Source organism: Erythrolamprus reginae, chromosome 1, assembly GCF_031021105.1.
Source record: "Erythrolamprus reginae isolate rEryReg1 chromosome 1, rEryReg1.hap1, whole genome shotgun sequence".
NCBI lineage: Eukaryota > Metazoa > Chordata > Lepidosauria > Squamata > Dipsadidae > Erythrolamprus > Erythrolamprus reginae.
In genome coordinates this window covers 360,091,040-360,111,748 of record NC_091950.1, presented here as the reverse complement: position 1 = coordinate 360,111,748, position 20,709 = coordinate 360,091,040, and the positions used below count along the sequence as shown (strand labels likewise).

The window sequence follows — 20,709 nt, the reverse complement described above, 5'->3', positions numbered from 1 at the left end:
TTTATTTGTCCTCACTTTCTTACCTATGAGCTTTAGGGAGTGTCCCCTCATCCTAGTATTGTGCAGTAGAGAAATAATTTTTCTCTATCCACCTTTTCTACCCCATGCATGATTTTATACACTTCAACCAAGTCACCTTTTAAACACTGTCTTTCAAGACGTATCGCAATGTTTTTCCCCTTTGAGGAGCTGGAGTGGTTGTGGCCTGAGCCTGACACATCTGGCCAGTGGGCCACCAGTTTGACACCCCTGCTCTATCTGGTATAGAACTGTGCAGCATAAATGACCAGACATTTCTCTCTACTCCTCATTTTATATTTTTAAAGATGTTTTAAATTTTGAAAGCACATTTTAATGGGAAACTGGCAGATAATGACAGCCTCAAGCATAATTTTGGTTTCTAGGTTGATCTGTGTGCCTCACATTAACCCATAAGCATCCTTAGGGTGTAAATAGATGGCAGCTGAAGCTCAAGACTTTTGGACTATGCCTATTTGATGGAAAACAAGACATAGGAAAATTAACACATTAAAGATATCTCTGTGAGTCTCACAGACTTGGCAGGAGCAGCCTAACAAGTTGCTTTCTGATCAATGGTTTTTGGGAACTGGCCATGGTAGACATTTTACAAATATTCCTATAGTGACCATTTTGTAAAAGCATCCACAGCAAGCTCTAAGACTTTCAAGCATGCCTACTTATTCAAAAATAGTATCTATGACCAGAGGCATACTTTGGAAAGTCAGCATAAAGGCATACACATTTAATTAGTTAGTTACACATGCATGCAGTGTACTCAACATGTGTAGACTGCTCAAAACAATTAAAACATCTTGGCAAGGAAGAATAAAATAGAAAAGACAATAAACCAAAATTAAATAAAAAGAGGCATACACAATACATTAAAGCCAAAGTTTTAGTGGAATAATGGTGTTTTAACTCCTTTGTGAAATCACTCTGGGGACACTTGCTCCAGATGTGGAGGTGATTATAAAAAATTACCTATCCTTTAGCTTCTACCAATAAACCTGTCATGGAGGATAGGATTCCCAGCAGATCATTTCTATGGTTTTAGACCACATGGCAGATTCAATTTTGGTAAGGCAGTGATTGAAGTATCTCTGTGCTAATCATATACTTCTTTGAATTATCAGAGATGTTCCAAACACCCCATTTTTAAGATGTGGGAAATAAGATTTAAGAAACAGGTTACCTGCTTCATCCTCTGCAAAAGAGATGATAAATTTGCTGTATGAACTCACGAGCCCTGGAAAAGCACAGGCTTTTATGCTACCGATGCAAATATCTTGTTTCTTCCATGTGTTTGTTCTGTCATCTTCCTGCAAAGCCATAAGTCGACTGAATGGAGAAAGAAAAATCTTCTTTTTATTTTGCAATTCCACAATAGTCTGAAGTTTTAAAAAATAATAATGGAACACACAATTAATTTATACAAAATTATGAATTTAAACCTTAGTGATCCTGAGCCAACTGCATTCACCTACGAATGAACATAGATCCATGTTGGAGCATCTGCTCTGCTTCCATGAAAAAGATCCTAGGTTCAGCCTCTCTAAAAAAAGGTTTTCATAACTTTCACTTGAAAGCTTAGGCTAGAACTTCAGTATAACAAAAACCTCAATAAGTCACTTCCTATAGACTTGAGCTTATCAATCAGAAAGGTTGGCAGTTTGGCAGCTAGTGCCGCAAAACGGAGTGAGTTCCCATTACTTGTCCCAGCTTCTGCCAACCTAGTGGTTTGAAAGCATGTAAAATGTAAGTAGAAAAATAGGAACCACCTTGGGTGGGAAAGTAACAGTGTTCCAAGAGTTTTGCTAGCCACTGGCCTTAACCTAATGTGGGTCACACTATCTTCAAATATATAATCCCATATACTGTAGTTTGGACAGCCATCTATTCAGATTGTCTGTAATGGCCAGCTATAGCTTGGAATAAAAGCTGATAAAGAACCTCTTAAATTTGGTGGCAATTGCAGAACTGAATAAGCATAATTGTCTCATCTCAATGGTGAGATAGGTGGCGTATATAAATTTAATAAATAAATAATCATAATGGACAACACTCAGAATAGTTGAAAAGAAACAAATGTTTGCATACCCAGGCAAAATAAACAGAATTTTATCTGATCACAGGCACAACAAAAAATGTTCTTTCTGCACCAACTCAGGAAGCTCAAACTGCCCAAAGAGCTGCTGATACAGTTCTACAGAGGAATCATTGAGTCTGTCATCTGCACCTCTGTAACTGTCTGGTTTGGTTCTGCAACCCAACAAGACCGACACAGACTTCAGAGGACAATCAGAACTGCAGAAAAAACAATTGCTGCCAATCTGCCTTCCATTGAGGACCTGTATACTGCGCGAGTCAAAAAAAGGACCGTGAAAATATTTATGGACCCCTTGCATCCTGGACATAAATTGTTTCAAGGCCTACCCTCAAAACGTCACTAGAGCACTGCACACCAAGACAACTAGACACAAGAACAATTTTTTCCATCACTCTGCTAAACAAATAATTCTCTCATCACTGTCAAATTATTCACTCAGGCTGCATTACTATTACTATTTATTTTTCGCATCGTTCCTATCACCCATCTCCTCCCACTTCTGTATGACTGAAACCTATTGTGAGCCGCCCCGAGTCTATGGAGAGGAGCGGCATACAAATCTAATAAATAATATAATAATAATAATAATAATAATAATAATAATTATAATAATAATAATAATAATAATGCTTATATCCTTACGATTTATATTAATATTGATTATTTCCGGATTGCTTATTTGAATCCTATGACAATTATTAAGTGTTGTACCTTATGATTCTTGACAAATTTATGTTTTCTTTTATGTACACTGAGCTTGGCTAATAAAGCCAAGAATTCTATTCTAGTGTATTTGTGATCAATAAACTTTGTCCTTCTTGATATATTTCACACTTTACTGTATTTAAAAGTAAATGGAAATAACTGTCCCTTACCCATTCATAAAGTCACCAAAAATGTAAAGACCATTGAGGTTTGGAGATTCACACCCTCGATAAACATATCCACCAGTGACTGATTTTCCCACAGAACGTCCATAAGCAAATATTGGAAGTGCATCCTCTGTTAAAAAGAAACAGAAATTACCCATCTGAAATTGTTGGATTATCTAAAAAGAAGCAAAAATGTCCTGATCAAGAGTAATACCAGTGTTAACTTACGATTATCTACTAATAAGAATCTCCATTTCCAGTGTATTAATCCTTAAATAGCCAAACTAGCAGAGAAGGAGGAACCTCAAGATTTATAGCTATACAAAACAAACCCAAGTTAAGAAAAGTTTATTGGGGGAATAGTATCTCGGGAACAGGCCAGTACCCCTTTCAGGGCATTCAGTTAATAGCAGTATAGAGCAGTGGTCTCCAACCTTGACAACTTTAAGACTTGTGAACTTCAACTATGGTATGTTTGTGTGTATGTTTGGTTTTTTATAATAAGGGTTTTTTAGTTGTTTTTATTAATTGGATTGTTCGTGTTGTTTTACCACTGTTGTTAGTCGCCCCGAGTCTGCGGAGAGGGGCGGCATACAAATCCAATAAATAATAATAATAAAATAACTCCCAGAATTCCTCAGCCAGCAAAGCTGAGGAATTCTGGGGCTTGAAGTCCACAAGTCTTAAAGTTGAGGCTGAGGAATTCTGGGACTTGAAGTCCACAAGTCTTAAAGTTGCCAAGATTGGAGACCACTGGTATAGAGCATCATTTCTGTGAACACTACTTCCTTAATTTTTGAGCAATTAACATGGTATTGTTTTCTACTATGTGTTAACCCCCCAAAAATTATTTGCATATTATTCTTGATTAAGTACACTAAATGTTCTTAATATACAGTGGTACCTCTACTTACAAACTTAATTCATTCCGTGACCAGGTTCTTAAGTAGAAAAGTTTGTAAGAAGAAGCAATTTTTCTCATAGGAGAGTGGATGCCCTGTTTCCTCCCAGGAGATTCCTAGAGAGGCCCCACACAGGCTTCTCCCTGCCTTTTCTGGCCCTGTTTCCTCCCAGGAGATTCCTAGAGAGGCCCCCTGCCTTTTCTGGTTGCATCTTTGGAGGCTCGGGTTTGTAACTGGAAAATAGTTCTTGAGAAGAGGCAAAAAAATCTTGAACACCCGGTTCTTATCTAGAAAAGTTTGTAAGTAGAGGCGCTCTTAGGTAGAAGTGCCACTGTACTTGTCATTTGACCCAATGATGAATGCAACAGTCTTTTAAGTAAGAGGCCTGCCCAAGTATCTATTTAAATATTGTTTGTTTGTTTGTTTGTGAGGTAAACAAAATATTAAATGTTTACAGGCAGGGCTTCCTACTTGATTGACATATATATAAGTAATACTTAGTGATGGGCTCTTACGGGTATGGTCAGGTATGCAGTACTGGTAGCAAAATTTTGGTCAGGTACACAGTACCGGTAGCAAAATTTTGATTTTTTTCTTTTTCTTTTTTTCCCTTCTGAGCTCTGGCTATACTTTTCCTATTGCAGTAAATGAAGTTGAATGTGTATAATTTCAGAAGAGCTGTGCGTGCTTGTGCATACATACACTTTATATAGTAGATAATCAGGGGTGGGCTACTGCCCGGACGTGGGGGCAACACAGTGGGGTAGCAAAAATGGAGCTCCACCCCAGAGCCCCCAATTTGCACTGAAAGATGTTGAAACAAAATGTAGGGCGTCCTGCATAAGCCACGCCCACAGTGTGGTAGTAAAAATTTTGGTAGCCCATCACTGCTAATACTCATTTAGAAACTCAGTAAAAGCCTTAGCCGCAGTGTTTGCAGAGAAAGTCCAGGGAAGGCCAAACCCCAAATCAATACATGATTACAAGCTTCATGATCCACCTTTTGATAGAGAGGCAGAATTTGTGGCAGAACTCTTGTTTGGCAGCTGCTGCACACTGCTGGCTTAATGTAGGCTTGTGATCTGACAGACCCTGTTCCCACTATAAGCTCCATGCCAGTTTCTTAGCAGCACATATACATGATAACTAGTGGGTTTTTAAAAAAAGAAAAACATGATTTGAATAAGACATAATCCCACCCACTTCCTAATATTTTAGTGCTGTATCTCGTATCCTATGGGTCTTTGTGCCAAGGGAGTTCTGGCAAGGCTTTGTTATATCATGACATGTTCTAAGGAGCAGGCAGACAAAAATAGGGCCATGTATTGATGAGGGTTAGCCTTTTCTGCAACACCTTCTCATCAAAGATTTTCCTTAAGTATGAAAAATGTCTCAGTTGATTAAATGTAAGTGGTTCCATGATGCCCCAGGTGGAGTTATGTATGTCTATTTTTTGATTAGTGAATTCCTTTGATAGTTTTCAGCAATAGGTTGACCCTTGCTGTGGGGCCTTCACCTACTTCTAAAGATGTAGGTATGTGTATTGTGAAGTTATATGTAGGCATGAAAGGGTTTTTCCATGCCATAACATTGTTTTTATTGTTTAATTTAAAGTAGCAAGCTTCTAGAGATGTCTACACATGGTGTTCATCTTATTAGCAATTCTGAGGCAACTTATAGTTAAAATGATTGAGACTCTACTCAAAAAGAGGATAAATCAGCACCTAAAAAACAATAACTTATTGGACCCAAATCATCATGGCTTTACTGAAGGCAAATCATGTCAGACTAATCTCATTGATTTCTTTGAATAACACAAAGGTGTTGGATCAAGGTGGTGCCGTGGATATTGCCTATCTGGATTTCAGCAAAGCCTTTGATACAGTTCCACATAAATAGCTGATAGATAAATTAGTGAAGATTGGACTTAATCCCTGGATAGTTCAGTGGATTTCAAGCTGGCTGAAGCATAGACATCAGAGAGTTATTGTTAATGGCGAGTATTCTGAGCAGAGACAGGTTACAAGCGGTGTGCCACAAGGGTCTGTTCTGGGTCCTATTCTTTTTAATATGTTTGTGAGTGACATAGGGTAAGGTTTGGTAGGGAAGGTTTGCCTATTTGCCGATGACTCTAAGTGTGCAATAGGGCTAATATTCCTGGAGGGGTCTGTAATATGATAAATGATTTAGCTTTACTAGATAAATGGTCAAAGCAAGGGAAACTGCAGTTTAATGTTTCCAAATGTAAAATAGTGCACTTGGGGAAAAGGAATCCTCAATCTGAGTATTGCATTGGCAGTTCAGTGTTAGCAAAAACTTCAGAAGAAAAGGATTTAGGGGTAGTGATTTCTGACAGTCTCAAAATGGGTGAGCAGTGTGGTCGAGTGGTAGGGAAAGCAAGTAGGATGCTTGGCTGCATAGCTAGAGGTATAACAAGCAGGAAGAGGGAGATTGTGATCCCCTTATATAGAGCGCTGGTGAGACCACATTTGGAATACTGTGTTCAGTTCTGGAGACCTCACCTACAAAAAGATATTGACAAAATTGAACGGGTCCAAAGACAGGCTAAAAGAACGGTGGAAGGTCTTAAGCATAAACCATATCAGGAAAGACTTAATGAACTCAATCTGTATAGTCTGGAGGACAGAAGGAAAAGGGGGGACATGATCGAAACATTTAAATATGTTAAAGGGTTAAATAAGGTTCAGGAGGGAAGTGTTTTTAATAGGAAAGTGAACACAAGAACAAGGGGACACAATCTGAAGTTAGTTGGGGGAAAGATCAAAAGCAACATGAGAAAATATTATTTTACTGAAAGAGTAGTAGATCCTTGGAACAAGCTTCCAGCAGACGTGGTTGGTAAATCCACAGTAACTGAATTTAAAACATGCCTGGGATAAACATATATACATTGTAAGATAAAATACAGGAAATAGTATAAGGGCAGACTAGATGGACCATGAGGTCTTTTTCTGCCGTCAGTCTTCTATGTTTCTATATAATACTTACCTAGTGAGGAATTTTGACACAGTTTCGTATCATAACACTCAAACCCTTCCTTGGCTCTCCAACCATAGTTCCCGCCTTTGATGATTATATCCACTTCTTCAAACCTGTTCTGGCCAACGTCTCCACAGAAAATTCGTCCCTTTCCCCTGTGATTGAGTGGATCTCCACGATCCACAGAGCAGCGCCACATGTTCCTCACACCATACGCATAGACTTCGGGGCGAGCGTTGGGATCCAAGAAAAATGGATTATCATGGGGAATACGGTAGGGCCTTCCCTGGGGACCTTTTCCATCCACATCAATCCGTAAAACTTTCCCTAACAAGCTAGTCCTAAGAAAAAAGCAAGACATAAGAAGGCACGGTTAAAGGCATGGACAAACAACATAAGTCTACAATAAGTTAAAAAATGTATAATTGTTTTGGCTTGGTTTAAAATACCAAAGATGAAATAATATAGTGTATTACTCAGCAAATAATTTAGTAGTTGTATCCTCAATAGAGATTTAGCCTGGTTTGGGAAGCAGAGTAAATCTTGGTCTATTTTTTGTTTCATCATGGAACTAAATTTTAGTTCCAAGGAACTAAATTTTAAGCCAAGGTTTGATCTCCTCATTCAGAATACTAATATTTATAATAATATACTCAAATGTGAGCAGTATTTTAAGAAATCTAACTGATTTGTTTGTCTGTCTGTTTACCGTGCATTGAATATATGTTCTGATTAATATTTTCCATTGTTTTAAGGGACTATTATTGACATATGCAGTTAGTAACTTTATTTAAGAGATTATATTAATAAATTGCAGCATTATTTGAAAAGTGCACAGCTGCCATTTCATCAATAATATTTAAAACAGATTTATTAAATAGTTTTTTAAAGTGATAGAAAGATTTTTCCCCTTTGGTTCAATCAGATTTTTGGAGACTGTCTTGACAAATCCCTGCAGTTTTTTTTATAAGGTTTTTCAGAAGTGTTTCGCTATCTCCGGGACCGTCTTCTGCCGCACGAGTCCCAGCGACCAGTTAGGTCCCGCAGAGTAGGCCTTCTCCGGGTCCTGTCGACTAAGCAATGTCGTTTGGCGGGACCCAGGAGAAGAGCCTTCTCTGTGGCAGCCCCGACCCTCTGGAACCAGCTCCCCCCAGATATCAGAGTTGCCCCCACCCTCCTTGCTTTTCGCAAACTCCTTAAAACCCACCTCTGTCGTCAGGCATGGGGGAATTGAAATTTCCCTTACCCCTAGGCTTATAGAATTTATACATGGTATGTTTGTATGTATGAGTGGTTATTTAAATTGGGGTTTTTTAGATTATTTTTAATATTAGATTTGTTTGCATTGTCTTTTTATATTGTTGTTAGCCGCCCCGAGTCTTCGGAGAGGGGCGGCATACAAATCTAATAAATACAAATACAAATACAAATTGTGTCCTTCCTAGGGTTGAGAGAATGTGACTGGCTTTGTGGCAGGACTAGAATTCAGAGTCTTCCAGTTTTTAACCTAATGGCTTAACCTAGCAATGGGTTCCATTTACCGGCGTACCTGTGTGCTGCGTATGCATCTTGCTGATTCGGGTGCTCACATGCACGTCCTCTTGCACAATTTTGCTTCTGTGCATGTGCAGGAAGCAAAAATGCCCTGAAATCTTGCGAGGCGACGCTCGCGCGAACATGATTTTGGTCATTTTTTGCTTCCGTGCATGCGCAGTAGCAAAATGTCACTGAAATCTCACACACATCAGCATCCCCTTGCGATATTTTGCTTCTGTGCATGCTCAGGAAGCAAAAAAGGCACCGAACTTTTGAAAAAAAGATGACGCCACCCAACTGACTGGCGAAGACGGCACCAGAGGAGTCACGCACAAATTGCACAATGTGGCGGCCGCTACCAGAAAGGAGCTCTGGGGCGTATTGGTAGCAAGCCAGCACTGGCTTAACCACTACATCAAACTGGCTCAAATCAAAGTATAATAAAATTTAATTTGCAATAGTTACAATAACTAGCTTTATTAAACTGTTTACATTAACAACCTTGCCATATAACAATTCCCATATAAATGCAATGAAAGGTAGCTATATTTACTTGTTTTGAGCATTTCCGAATTTACCAAAAGGGTCCCCAGTTTTTCCTCCATCTCCAGTAAACAGATACAAGTAACCGTCTAGCCCAAACAGGATCGCTCCGCCATTATGATTAGCAGCTGGTTGTTCAATCTCTAAGAGATTCCTAAGGAAGAAAAGAAAAACAATGTGCAAAGGGGAAGAAGAAGAAACAAACATAGATAAAGTTGGATGCCTTGGATGGCTTTCAAGGATTTCCTGCAAACAGATTGTTTATTCAAACATTAATCACAACGTGTTATCAACTTTGTGTTTTTGTTTAACTTTTCTTACACTAAACAAAGAAAGGACATTAGCATTCTTTTGCTATTTCTGAGTTTCTACTAAAGCTGATCAGAGGCACATGATAAAATCTGGGTAAGGACATAATGTCCATCAACATCTATCCTTCCAGGATGATAAGATAGAGTCAGCACAACTTTTAATGTCATAGGAGCATTGCTGCTTTTTTTGGAGTATGACAGACACTCTTAACGGTCTTCTGCATATCATGATCTCATGAAGCCTTTTTTAGGACTCCTCCTCTGTACCTTCACGAATAATCTTAGTTCTGAATCGGACACTGGTTGATCAGCTTGTAAATCAGGACTAGTGATGGGCGAACCCAACGGTATTCAGGGTCAGTAAGTTCGGCTGAATTTTACACAAAATTTGGCCGAACCTGAACCGAATCTGAACTCGAACCCGAACGGGGAATCCCTCCCATGAAGAGATTCCAGGGGTGGAGCTTTGATGTCACCGGCAGGTTGCTAAGGACGCCAAAGTGATCACTTTCTGGATTCCATGGAATCCAGGAAGTGATCACCTTGGCATCCTTAGCAACCTGATGGTGACGTCAAAGCTCCAAACGCCGAACACGACCCCGAACTTTGCCCAAGTTTGGAAAAATTTCGGGTTCATGTTCGGCATATCGAACACCACAAAATTTGGTATGGACCCGAATTGTACAGGTTCGGTTCGCCCATCACTAATCAGGACCTTAAAATATCAGTCATGACATTCCTCACTAAAATAACAGAAAAGCCTGTTTATGGATCAGAGTTTTAGTTTTTAAGGTTTTATGTAAATGAAATGACCAAAATATGTCCTCAGCCTTGGAAGAAAGCAAGTAAAGAAAAGGAATTATTACCGTTCTGTGGTTATATCTGCCTTGTTGATATCAAGTGTGGAGACCATCAGTTCACTAATCCTGATTTTTTCCACCTTTTTCTTGTCCTGGTAGGAGTAATAGATGTAGAATTTCCCGTTTACTTTGTATTGAGGATGGAAAGCCATCCCAAGGAAGCCTCTCTCATCCCCAGCCCAGGGGGTAGTCAGCACCAATTGCTTAATGTCTAGAAAAGGTTCTTCTAATCTACTTCCGTCTGGGAGGTAAACCCACACAAGGCCCACTTGTTCAGCTACGAACATCCGGTGGGTATTGTCATTGGCATGCACCATGAGCACAGGGTTCCTCAGCCCATTGGCCACTTCTTTGAGGCACAGTTGAAGGCAACCTTTCTTGTCTGCCACCACAACACCCAAATTATTGTTAAGATCAGTGTTCTTCACTACATCAGGGAAGCAATAGTCTTTATCATGAATGTTTAGGATGTTGCAGAAATGGGTCCTGTTTCTCTCACACCATTCTTGAATGTGCCTGTCATCCGTAAGCAGAGTGATTGCGGAACGGCAGTAGAGGTGGAATTCTGAGCAGTAGTCAAAACAAAGACCAGGGAGGTTTCGAAGGGGCGTCTGGGGGTTCTCAGCATCATAGAGATGGGCTGCATAGGGCGAGCATTCCTGTTAAAGATTAAAACACGGTTATTCTCTGAAACATTATGGAATGGATGGTGATTATGTCTGCTTAACTCAAATGTGAATAAATAGGTATAAAGACATTTCATATCGGCAGGACTTCATTTATTTATTTATTCATTCATTCTATTCATTTATTTGTTTCTATTCATTTATTCATTCATTTATTCATTCATTTATTCATTCATTTATTCATTCATTTATTCATTCATTTATTCATTCATTTATTCATTCATTTATTCATTCATTCATTCATTTGAGTTGAAAGTGACCTTGCAGATCTTCAAGTCCAACCCCCTGCTCAAGCAGGAAATCCTACATTTCCCCAGCCAGATGGCAGTCCAGTCTTTTCTTGAAAGTCTCCAGTGTTGGGCGTTAACAACCTCCACTGACAGGCCATTCCATTGGTTGATTGCTCTGACCGTCAGGAAGTTCTTCTTTATTTCCAAGTTGAATCTCTCCTTGGTCAACTTCCATCCGTGGTTCCTCGTCTGGCCCACTGGTTTGAAGGAGCCTCATCTGGCTCCTTCATGTTCTTAAGGAATATAATTGTCTACAATATTTTTAATTTTTTCCTGCAGAATGGAGGAATAAATAATACATTGGATCCAACATAGTCATTAACTCATTGATTATTTGAGTCTAGGCTAAAAGTTAAAAAAATTAAATTTGGATCTCTTATGGGGGCCCAGGAGCTGAGAAGGTTCCAGAAAAAGTCATGAATTCTTTGAAAAGTTTAGGTCAAAGGAATTGCGGTTTAATTTACCTCACATATTTTATATTTTCACAGTACTTTTTGAAGTTACCTAAAACCATCTTATTAAACCAGTTGAAGCCAAGCTTTTACTCCAAATAAAAAGAAAAAATATGATAGATTTGAGCACGAATGAAGTGTCAAGACGTAGGACACTTCAGCATCTTTTATTTACTTAGCTTGAAGTGAAAACAGACTGCCGGCAAGCTGCAGGGAAGTTACTTTTAACGGCTTCCCTGAAACCAGCCAGCCAGTAACAGCAGTTTATTTCTGCTGCCGCTACATTGTCCAATCAGCAGCAGCTATGCAAATTTACTCTGTACGTCTATAAGTAACAAAATCAATACCCATTTTCCCACCATTTCCTTAGGTTTATGATCTATTGCTTAAAGTCCAAATCTTTTCCCTGCTTTGTTTCTATATCAAAGAATACAAGTAACATCCATTGTGACTAAGCATGACTAAAGTTAAGACATTCCTTTGGGTTGACATAAGAATTAAATTGCCTTAACAATAAACAAAAACGTCTGCCCCTCTGCTGCTTTTTATTTTTCCATATGATAATTGGTAATTGAAAGGGTGTTCTGTTTGCTATTCTTATTCTCTCTCAATAAGAATTGGGTGCATGATAATTTCATTCCCACAGCGCCCACTGTTTAATGATTCCATTTGCTCATTTGAAAAATTTGCTTCCACTACATAGTCATTAATTTAGATCAGGGTTGGACCAGATGTGTCGCGTGCTGGCCATGCCCACCCCAGTTTAGCAAAGGAGGGAAAGTCGCACGTAATGACAATATGACTCTGCGGGTTTGACACCACTGATTTAGATCTACATAGAATTAGTGGTCAGCAATGTGTAAAGGCTTCAATAATTCTAGTTAGCAGTTGTAAAACATTCTCTGTTTGTGTGAACATCTATCTATCTATCTTCCTAGCAGCCTCGGTGGCACAGTGGTTAGAGTACAATACTGCAAACTACTTCTGCTGATCACCGGCTGCCAGCAGTTTGGCAAATCAAATCTCACCAGGCTCAAGGTTGACTCAGCCTTTCATCCTTCCAAGGTTGGTAAAATGAGGACCCATATTGCTGTGGGCAATATGCTTACGCTCGGTAAACCGCTTAGAGAGGGCTGTAAAGCACTGTGAAGTGGTATATAAATCTAAACGCTATTGCTATTCCTTCCTTTCTTCTTGAGAGCCTCTAATAAATGATCCAAATGGTGTCCAAAAGTATCCTGCATCATATTCCTTTCCTATAAAAAAATGTCTTGAAATCAGGTTCCCATACAACTGCAAACCTTTTTTTAATCAATCAACCCTTTAGAGAACAATCCTAATCTGAAAATTGATGTTCTGAATGGACAAAAAAATGTTTATGCAGAAATGTTCTGTTGGAAGGCCGGGAGAATTGCTTTTATACACGTTGATCTGTTGGTGGTGATGTTTCTGCCAGTAGGACCCCAATCAGGGATTTTCAGGGATATACCAAGTTAGAACAGATAAATCCTTGGATTCTTTATGAAGTGTCAGGAATGGAACCTTCAAATATCCCAGTGTGAAGCTGACCCTAAGTAATTTTCTATTCAGGTTACTGGTGGATCATCTTCCATTTTACTCTAATTCGCTCAACTGCTTTGCCCCTATTGGGAAAAGGCCCAAGAAACGTTCAAAAACAGAATATTATGATCTTTGGGGCAGTGTTCCCTCAAATTTTTTTTTGGGGGGGGGGCGGAAAAGTATAGTGTCTGAGCGGCAGTCCCTTCAGGACTTGGCGGCACAGAAATAATTCATAAATAAATAAACAAACAAACAAACAAACAAATAAATAAATAAATAAAAAACCCACCCTCTTTTGCCTCAGAGAATATCAAAATAAAATACTGTACTGTGTGTCTATAACAGTGAGCTCATAATAGGGCAACTCTATCAATATCAAAATGCCACTTAAATAGTTGAGCTAGTTTCAAACTACATTTTGATTTTCTTTCTCTCTTCCTTACTCCCATTCTTTTTCTTTTTCTTTTCCTTCCTCTCTTTTTTCTATCTGTTTCTCTCTCTTCCTCTCTTCCTCTCTCTCTCCTTCCCTCTCACTCTTTCCCTCTCGGCTTCTGGGCAGGTTTGGAAAACTCTGAGTTGATGATGATTTTTAAGTGAGTGATTGCTCACTGCTCAGCTTAGAGGGAACTATGCTTTGGGGTTTCTATTTGAGAAAAAAAATTAAACATTTCTTGTAGAAGTTAATAACAATTTTGTTTATTAATCTAAAATGCATTCATTGGCAGCTTTCAGCAACTACAGTGAATGGCTGAAAATTTGGGGAATCGGAGTCCAGCAGATTGCTGCCTAATTAGAAATGACCAGTATGCCAAGACATAACAAGCATGCTAAAAGATTCAAATAGACACGAGTCACAGCACAACCCTGAATAAGTCTACTTAGACTACTGACATCATAGGTTTTGTATTAGGAAAATGAATATGGGATTCCAACAGTGATGCAATTAAAATGTATTTTATTTAAAGTGCAGGTTCATGGTGTAAACTCATCAGCTATAAGATGATAATAATGAAACTTGGTACAGATGGGCAATAAGATTTGGCTTAATCCTTTTCTCTCCAGCTGTGGCTGTTTAGAAAATTTGTCTTCTGAAGTTGGTCTTTGCACTGAGAGGAAATCTATTACGTAATCCTTTTTTTTAATGTTTTGTTTTTTAAAAAATGGCTCCTGCCCTTTGGAATATCCCTCTTACTCCCTGAGGTGAGATTGGCTCCCATCCTTATGAACTTCCTCAAGGTCAGATCTAGCTGTGCCAGATGGCTTGGGGCCCTGGGGGAGTTGGAGTATCATGCTGGAAGAAATGATGGGCTCTTAGGGGTACAGATTTTTCTTTCTTTCTTCCCTTCTGAGCTCTGGGTATGTTTTTCCTATTTATTTATTTATTTATTTATTTATTTATTTATTATTTAGATTTGTATGCCGCCCCTCTCCGAAGACTCGGGGCGGCTATTGCAGTAAATGAGGTTGAATGTGTATAATTTTTGAAGCATTGTGCGTCCATGCGTGTGTGCATACATACACATACAGTTTAAATAGCAGATAATGTATATTTATGTGTGCCTTTGTATAATATGTATGTACACAAATGGCATATATACATAGGTTTAAATAGTATATTTTGGATGTTCAGTAATAGTCAATAGATAGGGAAATTGTATCTCTTTGAGGCGAGGAGAGGCCAGGCACCGTAATCCTAACCCAAACCCTTGACATGAGTGACATCATGTTGACCACCTTCAAGCTAGTCACATGACCTTTATGCCATGCCCCCCAGTCACATGATCGTCATGCCACTCCCACCTGTCACATGGCCAGCAAGCCACACCCACAAAATAAGCCATGCCCACAGTGTGGCAGTAAAAAAAAATGCAGCCCTTTACTGACTGGAAGTGATACTCCCCCAACTCCTCCCCTTCTCATGATAGAAACATAGAAACATAGAAGTCTGACGGCAGAAAAAGACCTCATGGTCCATCTAGTCTGCCCTTATACTATTTTCTGTATTTTATCTTAGGATGGATATATGTTTATCCCAGGCATGTTTAAATTCAGTTACTGTGGATTTATCTACCACATCTGCTGGAAGTTTGTTCCAAGGATCTACTACTCTTTCAGTAAAATAATATTTTCTCATGTTGCTTTTGATCTTTCCCCCAACTAACTTCAGATTGTGTCCCCTTGTTCTTGTGTTCACTTTCCTATTAAAAACACTTCCCTCCTGGACCTTATTTAACCCTTTAATATATTTAAATGTTTCGATCATGTCCCCCCTTTTCCTTCTGTCCTCCAGACTATACAGATTGAGTTCATTAAGTCTTTCCTGATATGTTTTATGCTTAAGACCTTCCACCATTCTTGTAGCCCGTCTTTGGACCCGTTCAATTTTGTCAATATCTTTTTGTAGTTGAGGTCTCCAGAACTGAACACAGTATTCCAAATGTGGTCTTACCAGCATTCTATATAGCGGGATCATAATGATTATACTTTGTTTCAATTTTCATTTTATCTCTGATGATTTTAATGTTTTTATGCTGTGAGCCATGTAGAATGTCTTGTTTTTTTAGAAGTACAGTGGTACCTCTATTTAAGAATGCCTCTACTTACGAACTATTCTGGATAAGAACCGGGTGTTCAAGATTTTTTTGCCTCTTCTCAAGAACCATTTTCCACTTACAAACCCGAGCCTCTGAAACTGTAACCGGAAAAGGCAGGGAGAAGCCTCCGTGGGGCCTCTCTAGGAATCTCCTGGGAGGAAACAGGGCCTCCACCCTCCCTGTGGTTTCCCCAATTGCACACATTATTTGCTTTTACATTGATTCCTATGGGAAAAATTGCTTCTTCTTACAAACTTTTCTACTTAAGAACCTGGTCACGGAACTAATTAAGTTCATTAGTAGAGGTACTACTGTACTTCAAAATGAGATAGATGGCAAATAAATTTAATAAATAAATAAATAATAAAGTCTATACCTGAATTGCAAAATTGCATTGAGCCCAGTATGGGTTCTAAAACCCTTTGCTATCAATTCACACATGTGCTCACGCACAAATGCAATGCTTCTGCGCATATACAGAAATCCCGGGTGCTACCGGTTCTAAGAACAGGTCCGAACTGGGAGCAAGCCAGCGCTGATTGAGCCTCCCAATAACTTAGGGTTCAGCATCTGTACAATTCTTTTCAAAATGGAGTCCTGAAAACAGTTATATGCTGACTTAACAATATTAGAACATACCTATAGGATGGCCTATACATTGATGAGAGAATGTCAAGAGGGAACAATGTTGATCATTGTTGATTTTTGTTTTTGTTTTGGGGGGTTAATTTTTTTTAATTTTGCTGCTCATTGCTGGCATATGGCACCACCGAGGTAGACCCTCAGTGGTGCAGTAGTTAGACTGCAGTACTGCAAGCTACTTCTTCTGATCACCAGCTGCCAACAATTTGGCAGATTGAATCTCAGGAGGCTCTAGGTTGACTCAGCCTTCCATCCTTCCAAGGTGGGTAAAATGAGGACTCAGATTGTTGGGGGCAATATGCCGACTCTCTGTAAACCACTTAGAGAGGACTGTAAAGCACTGTGTATATAAGTTTAAATGGTCTTGCTATTGCAAAATCACAACAATTTGACTTCTGTTCAGAAGGAAACCCCTTCCTACCCTTAGGAGACCAGGAAAAACTCCACCAGAAAATCATTGTTCCCCTGTACAACAGTGGGATGGCTGGCAAGGCAGGGAGAAGGCTAGGAGACAGAGAAAAAAAGAGAAGGGGGCTCTTCCAACAGTTGTTCTGTGAATCCAATTGTCTGATTTAAGACTGTCTTCAGGAGCATGACTATTGCAGGTCATTAAAATGCAGTCTAGACAAAAATCAAAATAATAAGGTCTGCGGGCTGATTTGATTCACTTGCTGAGTTTCTACCTGTGGTCATTTGAAAAGACACAAAAAGGTCATTTGGTTTAACCCCTGAAAATGAAATAATCAGCCCAATCCTTTGACAAGAATGCAACTTTATATTTTATTCCATCAAATTGAACATTGTGGATTATTTTTTGTTGCACTCTAATATAACATTCCATAATCTTCTTCCTGAACTCACAACTGTCTTGCTTAGCTTGACAGACAGAGGAAGATTATCATTCTTCCATAAACTGATTTGAGGACATTTTTGCTTCTTGTAGTTTGCTTTATATAGATATAGATATATAATTTATCATACTGCTGCCACTGTCCAAACAGGCTTATCCCAAATTAATACTGTATGAAATTTGAAAAATATGCTTACCAGGAACTAAAACGTTCAGTCATAAGCACTTATTTTCTTTTCAAACTGTCTTTACATTTTTTTCAGAGAAGAGAAGAGCAAATGAACATTATTCTCTCCAGCTGCAGCTTCATACTTACTTGGAACTGTGAATTCATCAGATGGCAAATTTCTACTCTTGAGTCATGCTGGAATTATTGGTTTAGTAGTTTAACAGAATCTTTCAATTATAATATAGTTAGCATCTATCTATCTATCTATCTATCCATCTATCTATCATCTATCATCTATCTATTTAAATTATATCATTGTCTATCTCATAAGCAAATGATTCTGGGAGATATAACTAAAACAATAATTTGTATGCAAAGCAAATTTGAAAAATAGGTTCACCTTACTTACCAGTAGAAAAGTCCTCCTGGGAACCTCAGATGCAAATTCTTAATTTACCATTCCCACCATTTCTCAGAAAGGCCAACAATCCTATCCACCATAAGGGCATATGAGGAAGATGAGGCTACTCAACATTACCTTACCTGACACAAGATATCTTTGATGAATCCTCCACATAGTTTTTGGGCTTGAGGATCAATATAATCCATGATGTCCCAGTATTTGGCAGCAATGTGGTTGTCCTTCTCTTGCTCACAACAGCCAAATGTTTCATAAGAAGAGCAAAACTCCAGGTGGAAAGGAGGCTGGAAAGGAGGACCATAGTCCAGGCACTGGGGATGTCCCAGGAGAACTACAGCTTGGTGCAAAAGAAGTATGGAGATGCAAATGAAGAAATAAGATGCATGGAGAGAAATTCTGGAACTATGGACGGTAGTTTTCTCCCCTGGAGGTTCCCTGGGGTCATGTGAACCTGATATGTGTCCATCTGGAAAATAGGGTTTATTCATCTTCTAAGCTGTAGAGCCCAATGTTTGCTCAGGTTTGTTTCCAGGCATGCAGGCACACACACACACACAGCCTAATCCCTCCCTGTCTCATTAAGTTTGCTAATAGTGAGCTAAGAAGCAACTTTCCAGTCCGCCTCCTTGCAATTCCACGCCTCCCTCCTTCTTTTTTCACGAAATTGTCTGCTCCTTTGAACACCATAGATTTCATTCAAGAACACATCCAGATAGAGATCAATAAGAGGAAAATAGGCAGACAGACTGAAGAATGACAGCTGCTGCAGCCATACCGGGATGTCTGGTCTATGGTTACGGTGATGTGTGTGTGTCTGTTTTTTTCCAGTTCCAAATGATTCCCAAACTTCAGCCAAATAGCTCAGAAGGAAGATGAATCATGTTCATAGGTTACGTTCCCATTCCAATTTATTTCAGCTTAGCCAGACTGAAGTATAAAGAAACACGATTCCTCCCTCCACATCTGCCCCTAAGCATATTGAAACAAAAATAAGATTTTCAATCCTAGGTAATTTAAAGGAATTGCTTCTCACTGCAACAATTTTGGATTAACAGTACTTCAATATATTTCAGCCTCACAATAATATATTTTAAATGATTGAGACGAACAGATTTCATACACACACACATATATACACATGCTTATACTAGAGATGCTAGCCAAACAAGGGAACCACGGGATTTTTTTTTATTCTGAGCAATGACATCACATGAACAGAAGGTCATGTCCCTAATGACCTAGCAGTATCTGGTTTTTGTCTGATTTTGGAAAACTGTGGACTTTAAGAATACTGGTTGTACTATATATCTTCTGTATATAAAGTGCACGCTCTGAATAGAAACAAAGAAAGAATTCTTACCAGAATTGTTCTTATTGGGAATAATAAAGCAATATAGTAAAGCCGAAAAATATCTAATATTACATATTACGACTGCAGCCAGAATTACCTTCATCCAATATTGAAAAAATACAGAAACCCCCTCAGAAAAAGCAGTAATTAATAAAATATATAATTGTTCTGAAATGGATAAACTGATGGTGGAATTAAGGAGCCAAAAAGATTCTGAATATCATGAAATATTGGCAAAATGGCACAGATAGATTTGAGTTCAGAAATAGAAATAAAAAGATCACAAAAAGATATATAAAGATTAGTAAAATAAAGAATATAAATATGTAAACATGAATGATTTGAATAGGGACTTTGTGATTGTATGAAATAATACAAATATTACTGTAATTAATTAATATGTACATTATTATAGAATTTAATGACATATCTGATGTAGCAATGCAGAAATACTGAATGTTTGCTGATATCACATTTTTTTGTTTGTTTTGTTGTTGTTTTCCCTTTGTCTTTTGTTGGTATTTATTTGTTTCTTTTAAAATATATTTGAGAACTAACAAAAAATGTTACAAATGCAAACAAAAATTAATTATAAAATTAAAAAAATAAAGTGCACGCTTTGCTATTGAGCTCTGATCCTGTCTAAATTAGCCGTTCAAAAATTCTCTACATGTAGACTGAAATTTTATCTAATTGTGATCACTGTGAGAAAGTGCAAGACTATGATCAGCAATTAAGTAATTAACTGATAGCTAATTACTTTTCTCTCCAAAATTTACATTGGTTATTAATCTTCTATCATTTTTATTTGAACGTTTTACTCTGCTTTATTCGACTGTTGTTTTTGCTATATTTTACTTTAGTTTTTTTAATTCTTGTGCCTATTTTTGCTGTTACTTTTGATTGGATTTACACATTATAAACTGCACATGCTTTGTGAATCCACTAGACAGGTCAAGAAAGAATCGGCTGTAACTCAAAACTGTATAGGGTAATTGTGAATCAAACTACCCTCCCTCATTAGCCTTCTATGAACCCAAAGCCCCACTCAAATCATATGGCAATATTCAACTTCTACCAAGTCAGTCCTTCAATGAAACTTAATAGATGTAAGGAACAATTAAATCTATCTGCCATGGTCTGCAAGCCACAAAATGGCCTCCCAAGCACCACCATCATGAAAAATGTTTTTTAAAGATATTCTTTGCATGGCTGATGCATTTTTCCAATGCACTAAAGCAGTGTTGTATTAATGCCCTTGCCCGAAGACCACAAGACAACAGGAGTCATGTACAATCAAGAAGCAATCTGGCAAGGTTAGGCTTCTCCAATTTTCTCGGCATCTAAGTATGAGTTCTTTGAGACTGGGCGGCATAGAAGTCAAATCAAATCAAATCAATAAATAAATCTAATGTAGATATCAAGTAAGCTGCAGAAAAGGGAAAGAACTTTGCAGCTTGCTGAAAAATGATGGGAGTTGCTGGAAATGGGCTGAAGTTACTAGAAGTAGCTGAAGGGAAATTCAGTTCTACTATTGCCCAA

The 20,709-nt window shown here is 38.4% G+C and overlaps 1 protein-coding gene across 1 annotated transcript in view; it reads right to left on the bottom strand.

Annotated features, from left to right (window-relative positions):
• Positions 1-18,365, bottom strand: part of HHIPL2 (HHIP like 2) — a 28,417-nt gene extending 10,052 nt beyond the window's left edge. Inside the window, exons 1-6 of the mRNA XM_070741090.1 lie at positions 17,939-18,365; positions 10,159-10,811; positions 8,992-9,135; positions 6,912-7,243; positions 3,004-3,130; positions 1,214-1,359 (exon numbers count right to left, since the gene is read on the bottom strand). Coding sequence (XP_070597191.1) covers positions 1,214-1,359; positions 3,004-3,130; positions 6,912-7,243; positions 8,992-9,135; positions 10,159-10,811; positions 17,939-18,304 — 1,768 coding nt within the window. The 5' untranslated portion in view covers positions 18,305-18,365. The remainder of the gene's footprint in view (positions 1-1,213; positions 1,360-3,003; positions 3,131-6,911; positions 7,244-8,991; positions 9,136-10,158; positions 10,812-17,938) is intronic.
• Positions 18,366-20,709: the final 2,344 nt, after the last annotated feature.